At 34.4% G+C, this 21,892-nt stretch overlaps 1 protein-coding gene across 1 annotated transcript; it reads left to right on the forward strand.

Moving 5' to 3' along the window:
* The first annotated feature begins 1,030 nt into the window (after positions 1–1,030).
* Positions 1,031–20,022, forward strand: LOC134842879 (lissencephaly-1 homolog). Its single transcript, XM_063859385.1, has 8 exons — positions 1,031–1,167; positions 1,927–2,011; positions 6,046–6,117; positions 6,387–6,568; positions 7,609–8,014; positions 15,402–15,608; positions 15,941–16,097; positions 19,175–20,022. The coding sequence occupies exons 1-8, from the start codon at positions 1,139–1,141 to the stop codon at positions 19,246–19,248; spliced, it is 1,212 nt and encodes a 403-aa protein (XP_063715455.1). The 5' UTR covers positions 1,031–1,138; the 3' UTR covers positions 19,249–20,022.
* Positions 20,023–21,892: the final 1,870 nt, after the last annotated feature.

Below are 21,892 nucleotides of genomic sequence, written 5' to 3' on the forward strand. Positions count from 1 at the left end.
CCCATTCTAGTTTTTTCAAAAAATTTTAATGTTGACTGAATTGAATTTCTGATTTCCTCCGAAACACTAAAAAGGCCCTATTTTACTGAAGTTTTCTGCGCTGCAGACAATTGGTTTAAACTGGTCAAAATTATTTTTTTGGGCTTTTTTTGAAGGTTTTGATCAAGAATCGTATTTTTGGCGCGCACATCGAATCTAATCCCTGAATTGGTAGGCGATTTTTTTAAACTGCGTTAGTTTAATCGGAAACCGTCTAGTCATAAAATATTCGTGAAAATATTATAATTTTAAAGCTGTATTTTCTTTTATGAAACTAGTTAGGAAAAATTTCATACAGCCATTACTTTTTATCGATTTGCTAAGTTCTTCAACGTTTTTTTTCTTTCTGATGATTATGCTTATATTTCTTCATAAATCGCCAATGTAGTGCCCATTTGTTGAGTTTTCTCTAACTTTTTTATGCGTAACTTCTCTAAAGTTATTTAAAAGGTGAGCGAAAATTTTCAAAAAGTTGTCCGAGTGTCGGCAAACATCGGTTTGAAGGTTTTGAGTTAGTCTAATTTCGAGCGAGTAAAGCAAACGAGCATGCTTATTATAGAAAGATAAACTATGAATTTTTAGTTCAACTCCAGTAAAATAATTTTTTGAAGTTTTTTGGCGCCGTTTTTGAACACAAAAACACCATGAATTAATTCAAAACATTTCCTGCAAAAAAGTAAAATATTGTTTTCGTTAATATTTTCATTTTTGACACAAACAGTTTCCCGATTTGTCTAATTTATTGTAATTGTCTGATGTGTCTAAATTTCAGGTTTTCGTCAGATCCTATCATATCACTCGCACAAAAAGCAACACTAATTTGAAAAATGAACATGAAAATACATTTTGTATTTTTAAGAATATAGTCGGAATATTTAGTGCTACTTGCAGAGCTACCGGCTATCCTGGTTATATCTTGCCTTTTTATTACAAGTATAAATGTTTGATTATTACTTCTTATTAAAACATACCATCATTTGCTTTCAGGTATCATGAAAAAGAGGCTGATCATTGATTCGCTTTGTTCCAGTATTCGTCGTAAAGACACTCCAACAATAAGTCAATCCTAATTCTATTACATGGTTGCATTTCCATCAAAATGTTGACCGAAAAACAGCGAGAAGAACTGTAAGTCCTGGTAGATTTTTCTGGAAAAAAAACAATTCGAAGGAATTTAAAATAGATGAACGTACGTTTGAGAAAATGTAGTGCCAGAAAAAATTGCATACTTAGCAGATGAAAATATTCACTCAACAACGAATTTAAAAGCAAAATTCAATTTTTTTTATTGGAAAATAATTATATTTTGTAATTTTAAAAACAAGAAACAAAGTAGAAAGTTAGTGATGTTGCCAATTTGCTTCTTTCCATTTTTGGCTGTACCTAAATAGGTCAAACATGTACATCTTTCCATTCATTGAAATATGAATTCAGTGAACAGAAATCCGCCAGTTAAATTTAAAGGATGAAAAATATAGCTGTTCAAATTTGCATTTAACTATTTTGCTCAAGACGAATCGTGAGACGAAGTTTGTTTGAAAACGAAATTTGTTGGTTGCAAAGCGGCAATTCTGTGATTACAAATGCTATTAATGTTATGCCATAAAAACAATTCATTGCAAAATTTTGAAAGTTAAGCTGAATTGAATTGATGTAAAAATGCGCAACAACCAAATGACCATACAGAAGTAGATTTGAGAATTAATATGGCAAGTGTATCAGAACCATTGGATATCTTCGACTCAAATTGTGACTAATAAATTGAGTTTGCACCCTTGTAAACCTGATTCTGGAATGCGACTATGAGACAAAACTGAATGTCAAAAAAGGATAGGAGAACTGGAAGATTGTAGCTGAAATTTAATTGGCTGCCTTTGTTTGTTTCAGCAACAAAGCAATAGCAGATTACTTGAGGGCTTCTGGCTACACAGAGACGTTCCAGTCTTTCCAGGAAGAGGCCAACATAGATGCCGTACGTTATCACATTTCAAATGTATCAGTTCATATATTGTGTAGATATAACTCTTGATCAGAACGAAGGGCTGAAAAATGTGACAGTTGTGTGGTTTTGTCATTGAAGTACGATGAGAAGGTTCAAAACGAACATGTACACGTGAAATTTTGAGTGTATCGTTATGATATATGTATTTTAAAAAATACATATAAAATATGTAATTTGTCTTTATATCATAACTTTTGAACTCCATTGCTTATGGCTCGCTCATTGCCAGCGAGCTTGTGATATATTAAGAAACCACTAAAAGTTATAGGTTTCATTGATAAATTTTATAGAAAAATTAATGCGCTTTTATTTGAACTGCTCGAGCAATATCCGCTGTATTTGCGCGTTCTTCGCTGCTTGTATGTGTTAGTCAAGAATGTGTGAATCTGGGACCATCTGGGCAGCAGCAGTGCAGCGGTAAAGTGTGTATATCAGAACCCGTAGACCTAGTTTTCAAATCCCGTAGTCTCTGCTTTTTCGTTTTGAGTCTTGAACCGTTTTTCGGTTGAGTTTGCTTTTGGCTCAACTTTAATTACACGCGATAGCCGGATAAGTTATCAAACTGTAATGTAGACTTTTTTCGGGTTAACAACTAGTTTAGTAAAATCGGTTGAATAACTTGCTGAGGAGGGGAGACTTCTTTTCTATGAAGCTGACTTCTTTTCACTTATGTTCTCTTCTGTTAACATGTCAGGTTGCTTCCCGTTGGCTTGGATGTAAATAAGTTGCCTTTGTACACTTATGTCTGGGGTTCGAGTCGTGGCCGGACCTTTTTTTTCAGTATCAAGAAAATTGAAAAAAAAATCCGAGAGAAATGAATGGCTGGTTCTCCGTTGAAGTTTTTTCGGTTAAATTGTTACAACGAATTTTGCTTGTGATATAGACAATTTTAATTGTAGTTGCAAGTGCAAGTTTTGTTCATTTTAAAATCAGCGGGGACTTTTGTTCATTTTTTTATATCAGCGGGGAGTTGCAAGTGCAAGTGCTGTTCTGTCTAGTTTCAAGGGGGACATGAAAGCTTTTTTTTGAAAAATCAAAATATCGTTTTTTTTTCGGTTCAGGTGGTTTCAGCTCAAAGATTGTTGACTTAGTTGCCACATCACTGATTTTTCTCGTGCTGTAAACAACTTTCATTATATTTGCAAGTGCAAGTGTTGTCCCTTGTTTTATATGGTGGGACTATAAACATTTTTGATTGAATCATATTTTTTTCGGCTCAACTTGTATCTGCTCAAAGATTGTCGGCTTTGTTTTTTTTTCGTAATTTCTGTTCCATTGTTGCTGTTTTAAAGTTCAAGTTTCTGACATTTTTGCCTGGAATGAACTATTGAATTAGGTCATATGAAAGTTTATATGACCTATTTTTTTCCATAAATGTTCATTTTTTTCGGCTTTTTGTGTTTTTATGTTTGCGTTGTATCGCAAGTGCTGCGGAACTCCGCTTCGCTTCTGTGTCAAAAATTTTCTATAATTTTAACCAGCGTACTAGGTTGATTTTGTATTATGTTTTTAATGTCTCCAAAAGTCTATCTCCAATGTTTTGAGTTTTTTCGAAAACGCAATTGATGCGAATCAGGATATAAATGAAAGGCTCTATAAATAGTCGGATAAGTAAGTGATCAAAAAGTGTTCAGCTCAGTTTTTTCTACTGCTTGAATAATGTTTGATTGCTCTTTTTCTACGTGGTGCTGTTGGGCTTTCGAATTTTGAATTTAAATCTTCGACATTTCAAAGCTGACTAATTTTTTGTATTTGTTTGCGTTGTATTTTTTGGCTGCTCTAATTCTACTTGGCGCTGTGGTGAAAACATTAGACTCGCTTTGGAAGTTGGAATTCAAATCTCATAGGGAACATTTTCTTTGACGTTTCATAGCTCATATACTTTTTTGTATTTTTGTGTTTTAGTTTCTTTTTGCTTGCCTTAGCGAAGTGTAGCGTCGACTCAAGTTAGCTACTCGACTGAAATTTCTTAATTTTGTTTTTGTTTTAGAAAGTGTCTGCCTACATAATGCTGATATACAGCTTCTTGAAAATTGTTCTTTTTCTAAGCTCAACTTTTTTTATTGCATTATTGTTTATTTTTTTTCTTTTTCTACGCGGTATTCAATAATGTTCTGTATTTTTAACCACCATGCTAGATTGATTTTGTCATATTTTTGTACGGTCTCTAAAGGTTTTTTCTCCAAATTTGAGTCTTTTCTTTCGAAAATGCAATTGACGCGAAACTGTGTGCCTTTGTGTTTAAATTGAATTTTAGTGTCGTATCTTGAGTGCGAGACTAAAACTAGAATTATGCGAATTCGACTTTATTCCCGTAAAGAACTTTTCGTACATATCTTACTTGCTTTTCTTGCTTGCTTTATTATTGAAACTTAAATACTTCCAGATACATTCTCGGTTGGCGTTGAGGTAACGACGTTGACTCAGCGCCCGAAGGTTGGGGTGCGAGTCCCGGCCGGACCTGCTTTTTTTAGGTACGTATTCAATTGAAATTTTTTTCCGGTAAAAATGAATTGTCGGACTTTCGTTTGTCGTCTCAAGTTTTGACTGCTAGTTACCACATCAAGAATTTTGCTAGTATTTTAAGCAACTTTCATTGTAGTTGCAAGTGCAAGTGTGTTCAATGTAATTTCAGGGTGGACTTGAAACTTAATAATTTTTGAAATGAAATTATTTTTTTTTTCGACTCAACTGGTGTCTGTTCAAAGGTTTTCGGCTTCGTTGCCGCATCACGATTTTTCTCTTTGTTAGCCAATTTCTCTGTAGTTGCAAGTGCCAGTGCTGTTCATTGTAGTTTCAAGAAGTACTTAAATTTGAAAGGAATGTTTTTATAAAATCATTTTTTTGGGCTCAACTCGTGTGTTCTAAGATTGTCGGCGTTGTTTCCTCTCAGTAAGTTTTTTTACCGTTGCTAATTTACTGTTAATGTGTGCCTAGAATGAAATTCTATCCAGACATAAGAAAGTTGAACTTCTTGTAGAACTCCCTTTTTAAACATTTTTTTCTTCGGCCTATGATTTTTATATTTCTGGTGTATCCCAAGTGATGCTTGGCTTCTGTGTAGAATATTCGGTCAATTTTTGGTTTTTTTTGCGTTTTTTTAACATTTTTCCATTATATGTCGTCTATGTTATCTCTTTCGAAATGGCAAGTGATGCGAAGCTCTGCTTTGATTTTGTGTTCAAATTGAAAATGAGTTCTGTATCTTGTTAATAGATAATTCAGTAATTTTTTTGGTTTCTTTGTATTCATTTACGTTTTTCCAATATCTGTTGGCTATATTTTCTCTTTCGAAAATACAATTGATGCGAAGCTCTGATTTGCTTCTGTGTTTAAATTGAAATTGAGTTCCATATCGGGTTAGCAGCTAATTCAGTCATTTTTGGTATTCGTTTGCATTTTTCCATTATCTGTTGGCTGCTTTTTTTCCGAAAATATATTTGATGCGAAGCTCTGCTTCGACTCTGTGTTAAAAGTGTAATTGAGTTTCGTATCTTGTTAGCAGCTAATGCGGTCATTTTTTGATTTCTTTGTATTCATTTAAATTTTTCCAATATCTGTTGGCTATATTTTCTCTTTCGAAAATACAATTGATGCGAAGCTCTGATTTGCTTCTGTGTTTGAATTGAAATTGAGTTCCATATCGTGTTAGCAGCTAATTCAGTCATTTTTGTATTCGTTTGCTTTTTTCCATTATCTGTTGGCTGTTTTTTTTTCGAAAATATAATTGATGCGAAGCTCTGCTTCGACTGTGTTAAAAGTGTAATTGAGTTCCGTATCTTGTTAGCAGCTAATTCGGTCATTTTTTGATTTCTTTGTATTCATTTACATTTCTCCAATATCTGTTGGCTATATATTTTTTCGAAAATGCAATTGATGCGAAGCTCTGCTTCGCATCTGAGTTAAAAGAAACTGTTAAAATAGAAATTGATTTAGGTTCAGTTTCAGATTTGTTAAAATCTCTTTTCTGAATATTCAGTTTTAACAACAGTGTTTTGTTTCAGTCTGAACTGACATCAAAGCAGTCTGGTCTGCTGGAGAAGAAGTGGGGAAGTGTGATCAGATTACAGAAAAAAGTGAGTGTCATGCAAATGCCATAAAAGTCCCGTGCTAAGTATGGCCAGATGTCAGAATTGGTTCTAACTTAGTTCATTCTAACTAGGAAGCAGATAATCAGTTTTTAAATAAAACGTGAAGTACTGAACAATTGATAACAAATTGATAGTATGCTTTATTTTCCAAAATTGTGAAAGATTGCAATTTAGCGTTTTTCGATTGAGAATGGTGAATCCCATTGGTTGTTCATTTTTGACTGTTTTAATAAGAGGGGCTGTTTGCTGTTTAGATTTTTGAGTTAGAACAGAGCTTGCAAGCGACCAAGAACGAGTCCTCTTCGGGGGGAGGGGGCGGTGGCACGAGGGGGGAGAAGAAAGACCCGGCCGAGTGGATTCCCAGAGTGCCCGCAAAGTACACTCTGTCCGGGCACAGGGCAACCATCAACTGTGTCGTGTTCCACCCCAAATTCAAGTGAGACTCCTCGCAACATAACCAACCAACCACAGCAGATTAGACTTTAAATTCGAATTGTTTTACGATAGATCAGCATAGGGAGAGAGAGAGAGAGCTAGCATGATTGCCCCTAGTAAAAGTCATAATCCGTTTTTTTTTGAAATTTTTATTGTTAGCAATTTTGAGATCGTTTGGTGATATTAATTCCCAGGTGATTGAATTTCATCGAAGATTGCCAGGGAAGACGGAAAAGCAGGTTTTTAATGATATCCTCTCAAGCTTGGATCAGAAAACTGCGTTAATTGTTGCTGTTCATATTTCTTAAATTTGGTGGTTGCTTTCCGATCTAAATTGATTTTCAACAATCGAAGGCAGAACTTGATTTTCAATAATAGATTTTTTCTAGTTTTTTTTAGAAATCCTTTCTGCCATGAATTTTCTCCCAAATAGCTGAAGTGTTCGTCAAAATCACTATTGCCTAAAGGTCGGCCAAAAATTTAAGACTAAAAAAGAGCCATATGATCAGAATTTTTCAATTCCTATATTTTAAAGTAACTCATTGAAATTACAATAATTACACTAGCGTTTAGCTTATTTACTCAAGCATAGCTTGTGTTATAGTATTAACTTTCTTTTTTCCAACCTAAGTCGCAAATTTTGATGCGATGTGCAATTGTTGCGACAAAATGCGTTCATTTTGAAACGGATCATTTTGATCCAGCTATCAAGTACAGCCAATGCTACGGATATTAACACAGACTATTATATTACAAATAGCACTTAAGCTTCAAGGTATCATGGATCTGTAGCGTAGAGATAGGGAAGGAGACCAGCAGCAAAGTAAGCCTCTGTGTAACAATTGAATTTCCAGGAAGCAGTTATTACATACAGAAGATTTATAAAATTTCAGCTAGTTTTTAGCTGCATCTTTCAGAGGATGCCAAAAAGAAAGGTTTGCCTGTCGAGTGGAACCTCTAATAGAAGTTTTTTGATCGCATTCAAAATTATGATAATATGAAATGTAATATCGTAGGATGAGTATTTTGATTTGTGTGTAGTGTGTTCGTGTCTGGGTCAGAAGACACTGTCATCAAAGTGTGGGATTGGGAGCACGGGGACTTCGAGAGGACCCTCAAGGGCCACCGTGACTCAGTCCAGTGTCTGGCGTTCGACGCCGAGGGTACCCGCCTAGTCTCCTGCTCTGCCGACATCACCATCAAATTGTGGGACTTCAGTACCTACGAATGTATTAAGACCCTACATGGACATGACCATAATGTGTCCAGTGTAGCCTGGATGCCTTCGGGAGACCATGTGTTGTCGGCCAGTAGAGACAAGACGATTAAACTGTGGGATATGAATACTGGTTTCTGCACCAATACTTATCTGGGCCACTCAGATTGGGTGCGAGTGGCTAAGCCCAACAGTGACGGATCCCTAATTGCTAGCTGCTCAAATGACCAAGTGAGCATATCTTCAATAATATCTAAATAATGGTTATTTGACGGTTTTTATACTTTACTTTTCAGTTTCGTCTTAAATGCAATAAAAGCTAGACCGATTATCTTTGACTGTCAAAAAGATTTGAATATGATATAAACGCATCATATTTATCAACTACTGAGTAGGTTTTCTTATTTGTTTCTGAAATTTTCGAATACACATTTTGTAGTCGTGTTAACAATAAAATTTCAGGCTGTTATTTGTTATGGAACCTAAGTACCGACGCACATTTCAAAGTTATTTTTGATTCATGAGTAAAATGTTTTGTTTTTTAAGAAGTAGACATAGTTTAAAAGTATAAAATGATTTGATTCCGCAAGTGCTCTTGAAATTGATTATTGAAGATGCAGATGGAATAGTTTGCCCTAGTAAGCTAGAGGGCTGAAAAAATTGGATTTTTTCAACTATTCACACCTATGATTACCTAATTATACAAGCAAAGCCTAACCGAAAATTAACGAGACATAACCGATTACAAAACCGAAGAAAAAACCAGTTATACGAATAATACCTGCGAAAGTGGCTATGCCGTGCGTTTTGAAGAAAATATGGCGGTAGAAACTTATGGTGCGTTTGAAATTTTGAAAATTTTGCTCGTTTTTTGGAAGTTATTCTTTTGTTTTCAAAAACTAACCTGCTGATTCTAAAGTTGATAGTTCAATAAAACAAACAAGGTGCTTAGATTTTCCCTGCGTTATCTATTTAACCCTGTTTTTGTAGAAAAGCTGATATAGACATCGTAAAAATTCCTTATTGAATTTGAACCGTTTTTTATTCAGAATTTTCGTCACTGTTCTCGAAAACTAGCTAAATCTGAAATTAAGGGTTCAATTTAAAAAATCAGGGTGCGGAAATCTTCAATCTAAAAATCAAGGTGCGGACAGCCGATGTCCATCTCATGCTTTAGTTGCGAAAATTTAAGGATTTAAGAAAAGTCTTTTGAATTTTTGATCGAGTTTCGGAGTTTTTTTTTCGAAAGCTACCCAGCCAAATCTGAGATAAAGACTTCAATTGAAAGAAAGAGTATTAGTTTTCTTCTTTAACTGGGTGGTTGATTCCGTAATTAGGCAGAGAAACACTAGGGTTTTGCGTGAAGTCCTTTTTTTGTAATTTTGAAAATTACGCATTTCAGTATCATCGCAATATGTGATTACACAAGCAAAGATAGTGCGATAGTATGAACTCTTGTTTTCCAAATTTTTTTTTCATAATGTATTTTCAATTTTTTTGTTATTTCACCTTGTTTTGCCTGTTTAGAGCTGTTTTCTGCATTTTCCTAGCTTGTGTTTGCGAAACGGAGCTTCGCCTCTGTGTAAACAATTGTCAGTCCTAAAAAGGACCAATTCAACGGTTAAACTTATTTGAATTTTGTACATACTAACGGATCTCCCCCGGTTGCAAGGGGGTTAGGTTAAGATATCCAGAAAGTTTTACAACAATAGTTGTAGTTGGTAGTACAGAGTGTTAAATTTTAATGTACCGCAATTACCACAGTTATTTATGCAAAAAATAATTTTTGATTCTTTTCGTACTTGATTTTTTCGTTCAATTTTTCGTTCTTTTTTGTGCGTATAGGTTAGTGCGTATGTTCTATAACGGTGTTAATTACACCAGCAAAACTTGTGTGATAGTATGAACTCGCAAATATGAGAGTGTTGTTTTATTAAAGTATGAAAGTGTTCTTTTATTAACAGTATGTGCATAAGATTAATAACAAGCTATTGAGTTCAGCCAATGCTAAGGATATAACACAGACTATTATATTACAAATAGCACTTTAGCTTCAAGGTATCGTAGATCTGTAGCGTAGAGGTAGGGAAGGAGACCCGCAACAAAAAAGAGGGTTCGAACCTGGGTAGGGTCGCATGTTTTTATTAACTTTTTGGTATATTAACTTTTATATTAACTAGTATATTAACTTTATTAACTTTTTGGTATATTTTTGCTTGTGTATGCGAAGTGCAACTTCGCCTCTGCGTAAATGCATGGAATCCAGCGCTAACTTAAATTGAGGCCGAGGATCTCAAGCTGTTGTACTTCTTAGCATCTGAACGATTGATGGCATTGGCTTGAATTGAAATAGGTGACGATTTTTTGCTTTATAGACTGACTAGTTAAAATGCGTCCGCTCTATAAATTGAGGAATTTAAGTTGGTAAATTTCTTTTTTCAAATTGACTGGTACTGCTAATGCGTCATAATTGGCATGCGTCACTTGGTAATTATGCAGATTCATAATTGGCGTGCGTCACTTAAGAAATTATGTACACTCAAAGTTTTACTCATTCAGTTTTTCCCAATTGCATTATCGGTCATATTTTTGCTTGTGTATGCGAAGTGCAACTTCGCCTCTGCGTAAATGCATGGAATCCAGCGCTAACTTAAATTGAGGCCGAGGATCTCAAGCTGTTGTACTTCTTAGCATCTGAACGATTGATGGCATTGGCTTGAATTGAAATAGGTGACGATTTTTTGCTTATTAGATAGACGGTTAAAATTTTTTCTTCAAGTTTGGTTGCTATTGAACTTCAACCCTGTAAAAGGATTATAGCAATTAAAGCTTAAAATGAATCAAAGTAAAAATATATTTTTTTCTCGACTATTTTTAGAGACTCGGCTTATGACGAATTCGGCCGCTAGACAAGGTTGATTGACGTTGTCTAGCGTTTTTGTTTTACCTGATCTTAGGGGAAAAGGTTTTGAAAAAAAAAAATAAAATCATACGCCGATCCAAAAATTCTCCCCCACTTCGTGTTTGAAGCAGAAACTTTCTGCTGGCTAGCTTTTAACTGGTTGAATTCGTCATAAGTTCATTTGACGTCTATACGCTGTTTCTTATATGCTCATTGCAATTAGATATCAATGACATCAAGCATTGTCGTCAAACAAATCGGGTGTAATAACCTGTACATTAAGTTGCATCAGAAAAGAAATAGTGTTGCACCATAAAACTGTTTTCAAAGAAGCAACAATTTTCTCACATTTCTCGCAAAGTTCATGAATTATAATAGAATATCACTTAATTTTAACAGAAATCATGCGATAGTTATTAGTAAACAGGTCATTTTGAAAATACGATCATAATGAAAAGTTTTTTTGTGCGTTAGAAACTGCTGCGTGCAATATAAACTTCTGTGATTAATTGAGACATAATTGTACTCCGTAAAATCAAAGTTTGACGTGAGTTGCCCATTGAGTTTCGCAGTTAGGGTTGCCTATGCGGGTTTTGAAACTTTCAACAAAGGGCTTAGTTTGTAAATAGCTTTCAAAAATGAAACTCGACATTTAGCTTCAAACAAGACGCATTTTGTTTTGCTCAAATAAATTGAATAGTGTAAAAAAATTGGTGTTTTCTGTATGAATTTAAGATGATAAGTTACAATAGGTGGTAATTTTGAGAACTATTTGGGTATAATGCATGTGTTTACACCAGCGAGCGTTAGAGTATTAGTATAAACCTTCTTTTTTTCTAACCTAACTCGCAACTAAAAGTGTTCACTTATTTGGTGGCACTTTCGCTTTAATCACGATCTGTAGCATTGGAAATTTCATAGCATCTGTTCTCTGCTTCATTTGTGGGTAGTTTTTGTGTTTTCTTAGCATCCGTGGCTGAGTGGTTAGTGTGTGAGACTCATAATCTCTAGGTCGTAGATCGAATCCGAGGCGTAGCTGAATGTTCACTAATTTGAGGCTTATTGTACCTTATAGAGCTGCTTTTTGTGGCTAGTGTTTGCCAAGTTCAGCTTTGCCTACGTTCAAATTCAATTTTCGAATTATAATGCATAATATAGTCATTTCAATTTCAATCTATCTATCTATCTATACTATATTTAAATGCGAGTGACAGCTATCTCCAATGTTTAAGCATAATAATTTTGCATGTTTATCGGAGAAATTTTTCATGTTTAAGCCATATTATATATTGCAATGCTTAAGAACATTTTTCAATTAGTTTTCCGTAAGGTCATTAATTGTTTAGTATTTTTTTCGAGGCCAAATTAAGTCTATCTGTTTGTCTGTATACCTGCTTTTTAATTTAATTTGATTATGTCTGTCTACCCGTCGCCTAATTTTTCAACTTTCATTTATTATCTATCTATCTGTTATATATTTAAATGCGGGCTTCACTATCTCGCCATGTTTAAGCTTTTTCAACGTATTATTTTTGCATGTTTAATAAATGAATTTTTTCACGTTTAAGCTATATCGTATATTGCAATGGTTCAGGTTTTTCAATTTTCCAGTTTAAATTCGGGGTTTATTCCATCAAGTTTGAAATTAGCAACCCAATAGTTGGATATTGTCAGAGTTTTCCCAGGTTTTGCGATTCTGGCCTCCATATATGATTAACCAAATCCTTTCAGTTTAGGAGATAGGCAATTTTCGAGGTTTCTCAATTTTTGAAATTCTCGCCCTGTAGTCGGGTGCTGTCAGGGTACTCTCAGGTGTTGCGAATCTTGCCTACAATTCTCACTTCTCAAATCCTTGTAGTTTTCAAGATATGACGTTTTTCATGATTTTTTCAAAAAATTTTCAAAAACTTTTAAAAAATTCCAAAACTTTGAAGATCTCAATCCTGTTGTTGGATATTGTGAGGATACTCTCAGGGGTTTCGAATCTTGCCTTTGATTATGGCTGCTCAAGTCCCTGCAGTTTTCTATATATGACGTTTTTTTGGATTTTTTCAAAATTTTTCAGAACAACTTAATTGTTAAAAAGTTCCGAAACTTTGAAGATATCAATCCTGTTATTGGAATCTTTGAGCGTACTCTCGGGGGGTTGCAAATCTTGCCTCTGAATATGGCTGCTCAAATTCTTGTTGTTTTTGAGATATGACGTTTTTTTAGGAATTTCTCCAAATTTTTCAGAAAACTTAGGTATAAAAAATTTTCTCAAAGCTTGAAATTTTCATCTCTGTAGTGAGGCTCTGTCAGGGTACTCTCAGGAGTTGCGAATTTTGTCTCCCAATTTGAATGCTCAAATCCTTATAGTTTTCGAGATTTGACGTTTTTTATGATTTTCTCCGAAGTTTTCAAAAAAAAAAACTTAAAAGTTAAAAGTTACAAAATTTTGAAGATATCAATCCTGTTATTGGAATCTTTGAGGGTACTCTCAGGGATTTGCGAATCTTGACTCTGAATTGGACTGCTCTAAATCTTGCAGTTTTTCAGATATGACGATTTGTTTGATTTTTTCAAAAAAAATTTCATGAAAATTAAATTATATATTTTTTTCAAATTTTGAAATTCCTAACCTGTAGTTGCGGGGCTGTCAGAGTTATCTCATGGGTTGCAATTTCGGCCTCCAATTAAGAATGCCCAAATCATTTTTGTTTAAGAGGTAAGACGATATTTGTGTCTTTTTTGGAAGTTTTCAGAAAACTCAAATCACAAAATAATTCGTTTAAGTGAAATTCCCAACCCTGTAGTTGTGTACATTCAAAGATTGCGAATATTGCCATCAAAAAAGACTGCTCAAATTTTGGTAGTTTTCGAAACGTGAATTTTTTTCTGGTTTTCAAAAAAACTTTCAGAAAACTTAAGGTAAAATTTCTCAAAATCTGAATTTCCCAATGTTGTAGTTGGGTACTGTATGGGTACTCTCAGGAGTTGAAAATCTTTCGTCCAAATGCGACTGCTCAATGGCTTTCAGTTTCCCAGATGTGACGTTTCTTAATTCATTATAAACTTAGATATAAAAAAAATTGTCACAAATTTTTATGGTTTTTTTTTTCTTCAAAATTTGAATTAAAAAATCGAATGAAAAATGTTACAACATTTGAAGTTACTCTCAAGAGTTGCAAATCTTGCGTCCAAATGCGACAGCTCAATTGCTTTCAAATTCCTAGATGTGACGTTTCTTAGTTTTTTTTAAATTTTTCGAAGAACTTTTATAAAACTTACCAAATTTTATGGTTCTTCAAAATTTGTATAAAAAACTTTAATAAAAAATTTTTGATTACGAACCCTGTAATTGGAGGCTGTCAGAGTACACTCAAAGAATAGTTTTTTGAGTTGTTGAAAATTCGAAGCACCGGAGGTGCGGTACACGCTAGTCAATGGTGAATGACAAGGAGACGAGTCTGATCCAGACAGTGAACTTAATAAGCAATTATGAGAGACTATAAAACAAACAAAGACGAAGCAAAGCATGCAATTAGAAGAAAAATATTAGCTGAATGTTGAATCACTATTTATTACAGCAGTTAGTTTTACTTTTGTTCGATCTGAGACAAGCATGGTGTGAAATAATTATTCGTTTACCGCGGAATCCGTTCAATCACCTGCCAAAATGCCTTCATTTTTTTTGTTTTGCTTGTTATTAAGTTCATTGTCTAGATCAGACCTGTCTCCTTGTCATTCACCCAATCAATTGTACATCCTACTAAAATAGTTTTCGAAAACATATTAGTCTGCCAGTTTAAAAGTTATTCGAAAATTCAATTTTTTTTCTTTTGCCAAAAATTTGGCTTTTGAAATAAAATATAAATACTGTTTGGTGTATAACAAAGAGCAAACCAGCTATTTCACTTAAATTGCCGCCTATTGTAGTATATTACGCAATATAATTACCATACCTTCCCAAGATAATATATTCCTGAATGCATAACAATCAAAATAATTCACACGAGCGTGAAGATTCTTTGCTAGATGCCATGGAGGAATAGTTGAGATCCGTTTTGTTAAGCAGTGAGTACTCGTATATAAGTCGTGGTGATTTTTAAAAATTTTTCATGGGCTCTTTACTTTTCCTCCCACCTCGCATAAGCATCAGTTTTCTGGTCTAACGGTTGGTTTTACAAGGTTAAATGTGCAGACCAAATGTTTGACATGGCCTCATAAGTCCGCATACGAAATTTTCTAAAAATAAAAAAATATGGAACCATAGATTACTTGGAAATTTCTCAGGTGGGGGCGAGGAAGGAAAAAGAGCCCTTTCAGGAAAAATCATTTAAAATTATTCACGCTCATTTTTGAATTTTGGCGGTTAGACTTTTGATTTCTTTTTATGTTCTGTTCATTTTCTTTATTATGAAGTGCTATCGAACAGAAAGTGTAAAGATCACGAAAAACGTGATCGAATTCTAGTTTCAAAAGTGGATATTAATCATCAGATTTCACAGCAAAATTTAAAATTTACCATTGATCCAGTTTTATCAAATTGGGTTAGTTTTGTCAAAAAACGTCAACCGTGAATTGTTTTCAAAATTTGAAGAGCTTTAAGTGCTTAATTTTTTATCTCATTCGAAATCATTGTTCTATCAAATAAATCAGTTTTTTTTCTGCTTCCTTGCATTCATGGTTCTTCAACTGTCTGTTGGCTATGTTTATGTTTGTTTGTTTGTGCAGACAGTGCGTATCTGGAATGCAGTGAGTAAAGAGTGCAAAATGGAGTTGAGAGACCACACCCACGTGGTAGAGTGTATAGCCTGGGCATGTGAGAAGAGCCACGCGAACTTGAAGCCGGGCAGCCCCGGTCCCTTTCTGGCCAGTGGTGCCAGAGACAAGACCATCATCCTGTGGGACGTCGCAGTCGGAGTAGCTTTACACATTCTGGTCAGTCATGAAATGAAGCTGTAAAATCGTAATACGACAACTCAACGCCTTAAAGGACAAATATACTCTTCGCCGTAGTCGCGTCATTGCTTTGCGAGCTTAACAATAGAAAGCAGGACTTTATACGAAATTTAGAGCCGGCGACGCGCGTGTAGCGCCTCCATCGGCGACTTTAAGCCAAAATTCTTAAATTTTGAATTAATTGTTAAGAGATGTTTTTGTTGCTGAGGTATCTCTAAAAAAATTAGTTTGAGGGAAACTGGAAAAAGTTTGAGGGAAAAAGTTTGAGGGAAACTGTAAACGAGCCCAATATTCTACTCTTGTTTGTTTAGCACGGTCATGACAACTGGGTGCGTGGGCTCAAGTTCCATCCTGGGGGCACTAAATTGATCAGTGTGGGCGACGATAAGACACTGAGAGTGTGGGATCTACAGAACAAGCGACTCACCAAGTCATTCGATGCACATTCACATTTTGTTACCTCTATTGGTTGGTATAGCTTATTTTGTTTCCAATAGAGTTGATATAGTTATTTACGCTAGCGAAATAGTGTTATGCAATGAATCTACTTCTCTTCCAACCCAGCTGCTTGTAAATAAAATTTTAATTCAATTTGCTGCATACCATTGGCATTTTAATAGCCTCTGTTTTGCCTGCCTTTTTGGTGGCTAGTATTTGCCTATCAAGAAGCAATGGCACAGATGCGATGACTTGAGACTCATAATCTGCAGGTGGGTGGTTCGACTCTGACTTATAGCGAAAGTTGTATTTCAACTTTTTCTTTCGGTGTTCGGCTTTTTTGCCTATTAAGCTAATTTTGCCGTTTTCTCGCATTTGTTTGCAAAGTGCAGCTTCGCCTCTGTGTTTATCTTTATGAGGAAAGTCAAAAAGGTTCGGTTAATTTTAAAAGTTTAAAGAATCATTGAGCCTGAAAGTGATTGATAAATAGTTTCAGGAAAAAGTCTTAAAATATTGATGCACTTAGGTATAATGCACGTTTGAGGTCAATTGAAATTCATCTGCTGAAAGTGACTTAAATAACACTCTCCAAGTTTCAAAAGTGGAATTTATTTTTTAGATATCCAGCGGAATAAAAACTTTACCTATTGATCCAGTTTTCTCTAGTTGGATTCATGTTATCAAAAAAGCGCCGGTCATAAATTTTTCTAGAACTTCAAAGAGCTTAAAGGGAATCTATTTTTTCTTTGAAATTCGATAGTTGAGATTTTTTAAACAAAGTCAATGTTTTTTTTCATGTTTACTTGCATTCATTAATCTTTTCCGATCTTTACTCTTGCGAAGCAAAGTGTTATAGTATGAACTTTCAATTTTACCAACTTTTGTTGCAACTAAGTCGCAAATACTGTTGCGATGTAAAGCAAAAATTGTTGCTGCATCAAGTTGGCATGACAACTTATTTGTTGCACTTTTACAGCTAATTGATAACATGTGCTTTGACATTCGAATAGTTATAAGTTTTTCAAACAACCTAACAATAATAAAATCTCGATTTCAGACATTTTCTTACTCAAAATATCTTGCAATTTTTTGAAATGCATAATTTATACATAATGTGGCTTTATGATTTGCAATTTATTACATGCAAAATTGGATCTTATTGTATTTGGTGTTACTTTTGCTGCATGGCATTGGCAATTTATTAGCATATGTAGCTGCGTTATTGGTGGCTAGTTTTTGGGAATTTTAAGCATCCGTGGCTGAATGGTTAGTGAGTGAGATTCAAATTTGCTAGGTCGCAGATTTTTGCTAATTCGAGGTTTTGCTAGCCTCGAGTTTTGCCATTTTCGAGGCTTATTTCTGCTTTTTCTTATGTCACTTGTTAGAGCTGCTTTTTGATCGTGTTCTCGCTAGTATTTGGGAAGCGAAGCTTCGCCTCTGTGTCGATTGGCTATGTTTATCTTTGCGATTAACCGTGTAGTTGACTTTTTTCTGTTGAAAACTTTGTTCACAAGACTCATCTTCAATAAGAGATGGACTCCCAACTTATATGTCTGTACCAACATGTTTGCATATTGTACGTTTTAAATACCTGTTATTGTGCCGTTTCAAAATATATTTCAAAATACTCTGTAGTTCAAGTTTTTCGGTTCAATTTTTTCTGTAGTTCATAAATATTCTGTATTTCGGCTCGACGAGAGTTTTTTCCAATATTGTCGTCTTCGTGACTGAATATTTATTCAATTCTAATTAAACGCTAGTAATTGTCTTTTTTGTCATGTTTTCCTCAAAATTTCATTGGTAGCAAATCCATATTTGTAAAGTTTGAATTTTCCAATGTTTTTCCCATTTTTTGGATTTAGTGACTTTGTTGTGTCATTTTATGTCGGCGAACTATCCATGCTATGTTTGTGATGTATCGCAAGTAGTGCGAAAACTCTTTTGCATTTGCGTGAAGTTTTGAAGCTTATGCAGTTATGTTTGCGAACATATTTTCGTTTTTAAGAAACGATGAAAGTGTAGTGAAGACACTTATATAGATCGTGATAATTTATTGTTTTGCTTACACTAGCGAACTTTAGTGAGCGTTGTTGTTATACTAAGACTATTCTCTTCTTTTTAACCTAAGTCGCAAATTTTGCTGCCACTATTGGGGCACCTTCACGACTTTTTGATAGCACGTGTTTTGACATTCGAATAGTAATACGCTAGCACAGTTGATCCATTTTAAATTCATCAAATGAACCGAAAAAAACTTATTTGTTTCAAGCAACATAACAATATTAAACACTCGATTTCAGAAATTTTAAAACTATAGATATCTCGCGTTTTTTAAAAATGAATAATTTATACATAGTGTGGCTTTATGCTTTCCAATTTATTACATGCAAATTTAATGTGGATGCCTTCAGTTTGTTATATTCCAAACTATTAATAGCAAATTTGTGTCTTTTTGTATTTGGTTCCACTTTTGCTGCATAGCATTGGCAATTTGTTAGCATATGTAGCTGCTTTATTTGTGACTAGTGTTTGCCGGTTTTTAAGCGTTCGTGGCCGAGGGCAGGGCATGAGACTCCAATTCTCGAGGTCGCAGCTTCGAAGCCCATACGTAGCAAAGTTTTACTAATTCGAAGCTTATTTCCATCTTTTCTTATTTTTTTTATAAAGCTGTTTTTTGTCATGGTCTTGCTAGTGTTTGCGAAGTTTTGACTATGTATTTAAGGAAAATTCTTAAAAATTGTTCATGCTCAAATTTGGATTTCGCGGTTTGGTTTTTGGTTTCTTTTTTACTTCTGTATATTTCTTTTGTTAAAAGCAAGGCGAACTCCACCATCGAAAAGCTAAAGTGTAAAGGTAGAAACTAACCAAGTTATCTTAAATTGGGTTAGTTTTAGCAAAAAAAAGTTTCAATCAAAAATTTTTTTAGAAATTCTCGGAGCCATTTTATTTTTTTTCGTTGAAATTGAGAGATATTTAATTTAAAAAAATTCGTTTTTTCCCGTTTTTTAGCATTCATTGAATCTTTTCCAACTTTCTGTTGGCTGGATTATTAGTTTTCTCAGAACAATCAAATTGTTTGATGATTTTTCTGGCTTTGTTGTGTTTAGACTTCCACCACGAGCGGCCTTTTGTGATCACTGGTTCTGTCGACACATTCATTAAAGTGTGGGAATGCAGGTGATGCCAGAATATTGCATCCAGAAGAATCTTTCGCTCCCCGTTCCTCCTTTTCTCCTCATTCCCTTTTACCCCCTCGCTGTCATTGGACAGACAATCGTGATCGTTACAAAATAACAGAACAGAGAAGACAAAAATAAAAACAGCCACTGAAAAACTAGATCTCAGAAGACAGACCATTTACACAACAGATGAACGATAGAGTAGTGTTCACAAAAGATCAAGAAGGTTATCTCGAAAAGATTTATGATATTGAAACTAACGTTTAAGAAAATTCCGATTCTCCAGGAATGAAATCTTATTACAGAAAGTTCCCCTAATAAACAAAACATTATATACATTGAATCTTTAGCTTCCCTGTTATCCGCGTAGAATTTAAAATTCCCATTTTCAATTGAATCCTCTCCTTGTTTGTTTCATAAGTGTCCCTAGATTTTGTTTTGATTGATTTGAGCGGCCCTAGTTAATTTAAATTGAAAGGTATAATTTGACCCGAATCCAATTTCACCTTGATTACGTTTGCCCATCTATCGCTTTTATTTACATCTTACTTAACCTTTGCCATCGAATGAATTCGCTCACCCTTCCTTACCCTATTAATAAATAAATAGTTTAATAAGTAAGCAAAATAAGCAGACATTAAAATCGAGGTAGTTTGATGTGTATGGAGAATGTAAAGGTTTGTTTTTCGTCTTAGTTTTCTACAGTTTGCTAATGCAGCGATGTGTGAATTGAAGGGCCAATTTCTCATGACAGAAGGGCCGAATTGCAAAAAAGATCTATCGAATCAAATTGTACAAAAAGCACGGTTTTCTTCGTATTTTTGAGTACTGACTATGATTGGCTACTTTAACTTTCGGTCATTTGATTCTTTGGGTCTTTACCGTTTTACGGACCAAATTTGTTTATTGAGTTTCTCTTTTTGATGAAAATCTAGATTTTTATTTGCTGGAATTAATTATTCAACCAATCATATTCGAGCAATTTGATTCATTTTTCAAAATGAAAAAAGTCTAACAAAAAGATCAATTTTGGACCGTAGAACAGAAACGAAAGGGTGCTTCTGTCATAAGAGTTTAAAGGTCCCCCTCCCTCCGATCTGAATGCCTTAGAGTCACCCTCTCCACTTGTGCTATGTCATATACACCAAAAACAGAGAGTTTCTCGTCTCTGAATTGTAAAGCAAATTAACCATTTCAATCTCATCTCAATATTTAGTAGTGTTCAAAGTGTGTGCATTAGATCGAGCAGAAACTTACACGAAAAAGTAGTCACAAAGTAGAAATCAATATGCGAAAATGGGTTTCTGCTTTTAGATATATTAATTATTTTTTGTGAGAAAAATAGAGAACGGTGTTTTACCTTTCCAATACACTAAATGGTTTAAATCAAATTAGTTTTCTCTTTATTTTTTGTCTTGATTAGTTTTCTCAAAAATCATTTTGTGACTATTTTTATCATCAGTGCTTAACATCGGCTAACACACGGCTTTAACTATAGTTATATTTTTTCAGGGTCAAATACGTAGTATTAAGTAGTTTCCCTCTCAATTGGATTGCCAAGAAGTTCAGTGTGTTGTTAATGGTTTGTACAGTTGTTCACGTTGCTAAAACATAAATTCATCCCGTTTATATTGTCCCCATTGAAGAAGAAAGATGGCGGGTTTGTCTTTTCTAGATGCGATGATTCAATAATGTGACTTGTAAATTGGGCAGTGGAATAATAAACACCAATTTGTTTATCTTGTCTTCTCTTTACTACGCGGATGTCAGAGAAGTGAAATGGATTTTGGAATTTCTTACAATTACTTTACATTCTTACATGTAATTGAATTCAATATTTAAGGTAACCTGTTTTTTTTCATATTTCATGGGGATGGTTGACGTAGTGAAAAAAGTGCTAGCCGTGTAGTTTGGCTAGCCGTGTAGTTTGGCTAGCCGTGTAGTTTGGCTAGCCGTGTAGTTTGGCAAATGTTTTTGAAATAATTGGTAAACCGCCGCAAAAGTTTCTGGAAATCACATGCGGAAATTCTTCTTTATTCATATTGAAGCATAAATGAATCTCCAGTGAACAAAGAAAAGACTTTTATATAGATCGTGATGATTTGTTTTTCAGGAGAAAGTCTTCAAGTTTGTTTACGCTCAAATTTGACTCTTCGCGGTTTGAATTTTGATTTTTTTTTCATGTTTGATTCATTTACTTTGTGAAAAGGAACGCAAAATCCACTATCGAGCAGTAAAATTGTAAGGTCACGAAAACTATGAATGACTAGGTTCGAAAGCGGATTTTCATTTTGGGTTTCTCAGTGGAATACAAAAATTATCTATTGATTCAATTTGGGTTATATTTATCAAAAATATGGTAATTATAAGTTGCTCGTGAAATTCAAAGAGCTTTAGTGGCATATATTTAATTTTTCAGAATTTGAAAGTTGACGTTTTTTGCAAAAAACAGGTCTTCCGTTGACACTACCAATCCGTTGACACTTCCAACTGTCTGTTGGCCATGTTTTTTTTTTCAAATTAATGATAAATTAAGCGATCAGCTTATTGTGTTATTACGAACCTTCTTTTTTTTCGAACCCAATTAGCAAATAAAAGTGTTCACTTATTTGGATATTTAACTAGCATTCGAAATTGCATAGCATC

The sequence above is a fragment of the Symsagittifera roscoffensis genome, chromosome 3 (genome assembly GCF_963678635.1).
Source record: "Symsagittifera roscoffensis chromosome 3, txSymRosc1.1, whole genome shotgun sequence".
NCBI classification, from domain to species: Eukaryota; Metazoa; Xenacoelomorpha; order Acoela; family Convolutidae; genus Symsagittifera; species Symsagittifera roscoffensis.

What these genes read in the sequence shown, in the direction of transcription:
- LOC134842879 (XM_063859385.1), top strand. Translation starts at nt 1,139, where the DNA reads ATGTTGACCGAAAAACAGCGAGAAGAACT. An exon ending in AAGAGGCCAACATAGATGCC is followed by an intron (nt 2,012 to 6,045) that starts GTACGTTATCAC and finishes GTTTTGTTTCAG; the next exon opens with TCTGAACTGACATCAAAGCA. An exon ending in GAGTAGCTTTACACATTCTG is followed by an intron (nt 15,609 to 15,940) that starts GTCAGTCATGAA and finishes TTGTTTGTTTAG; the next exon opens with CACGGTCATGACAACTGGGT.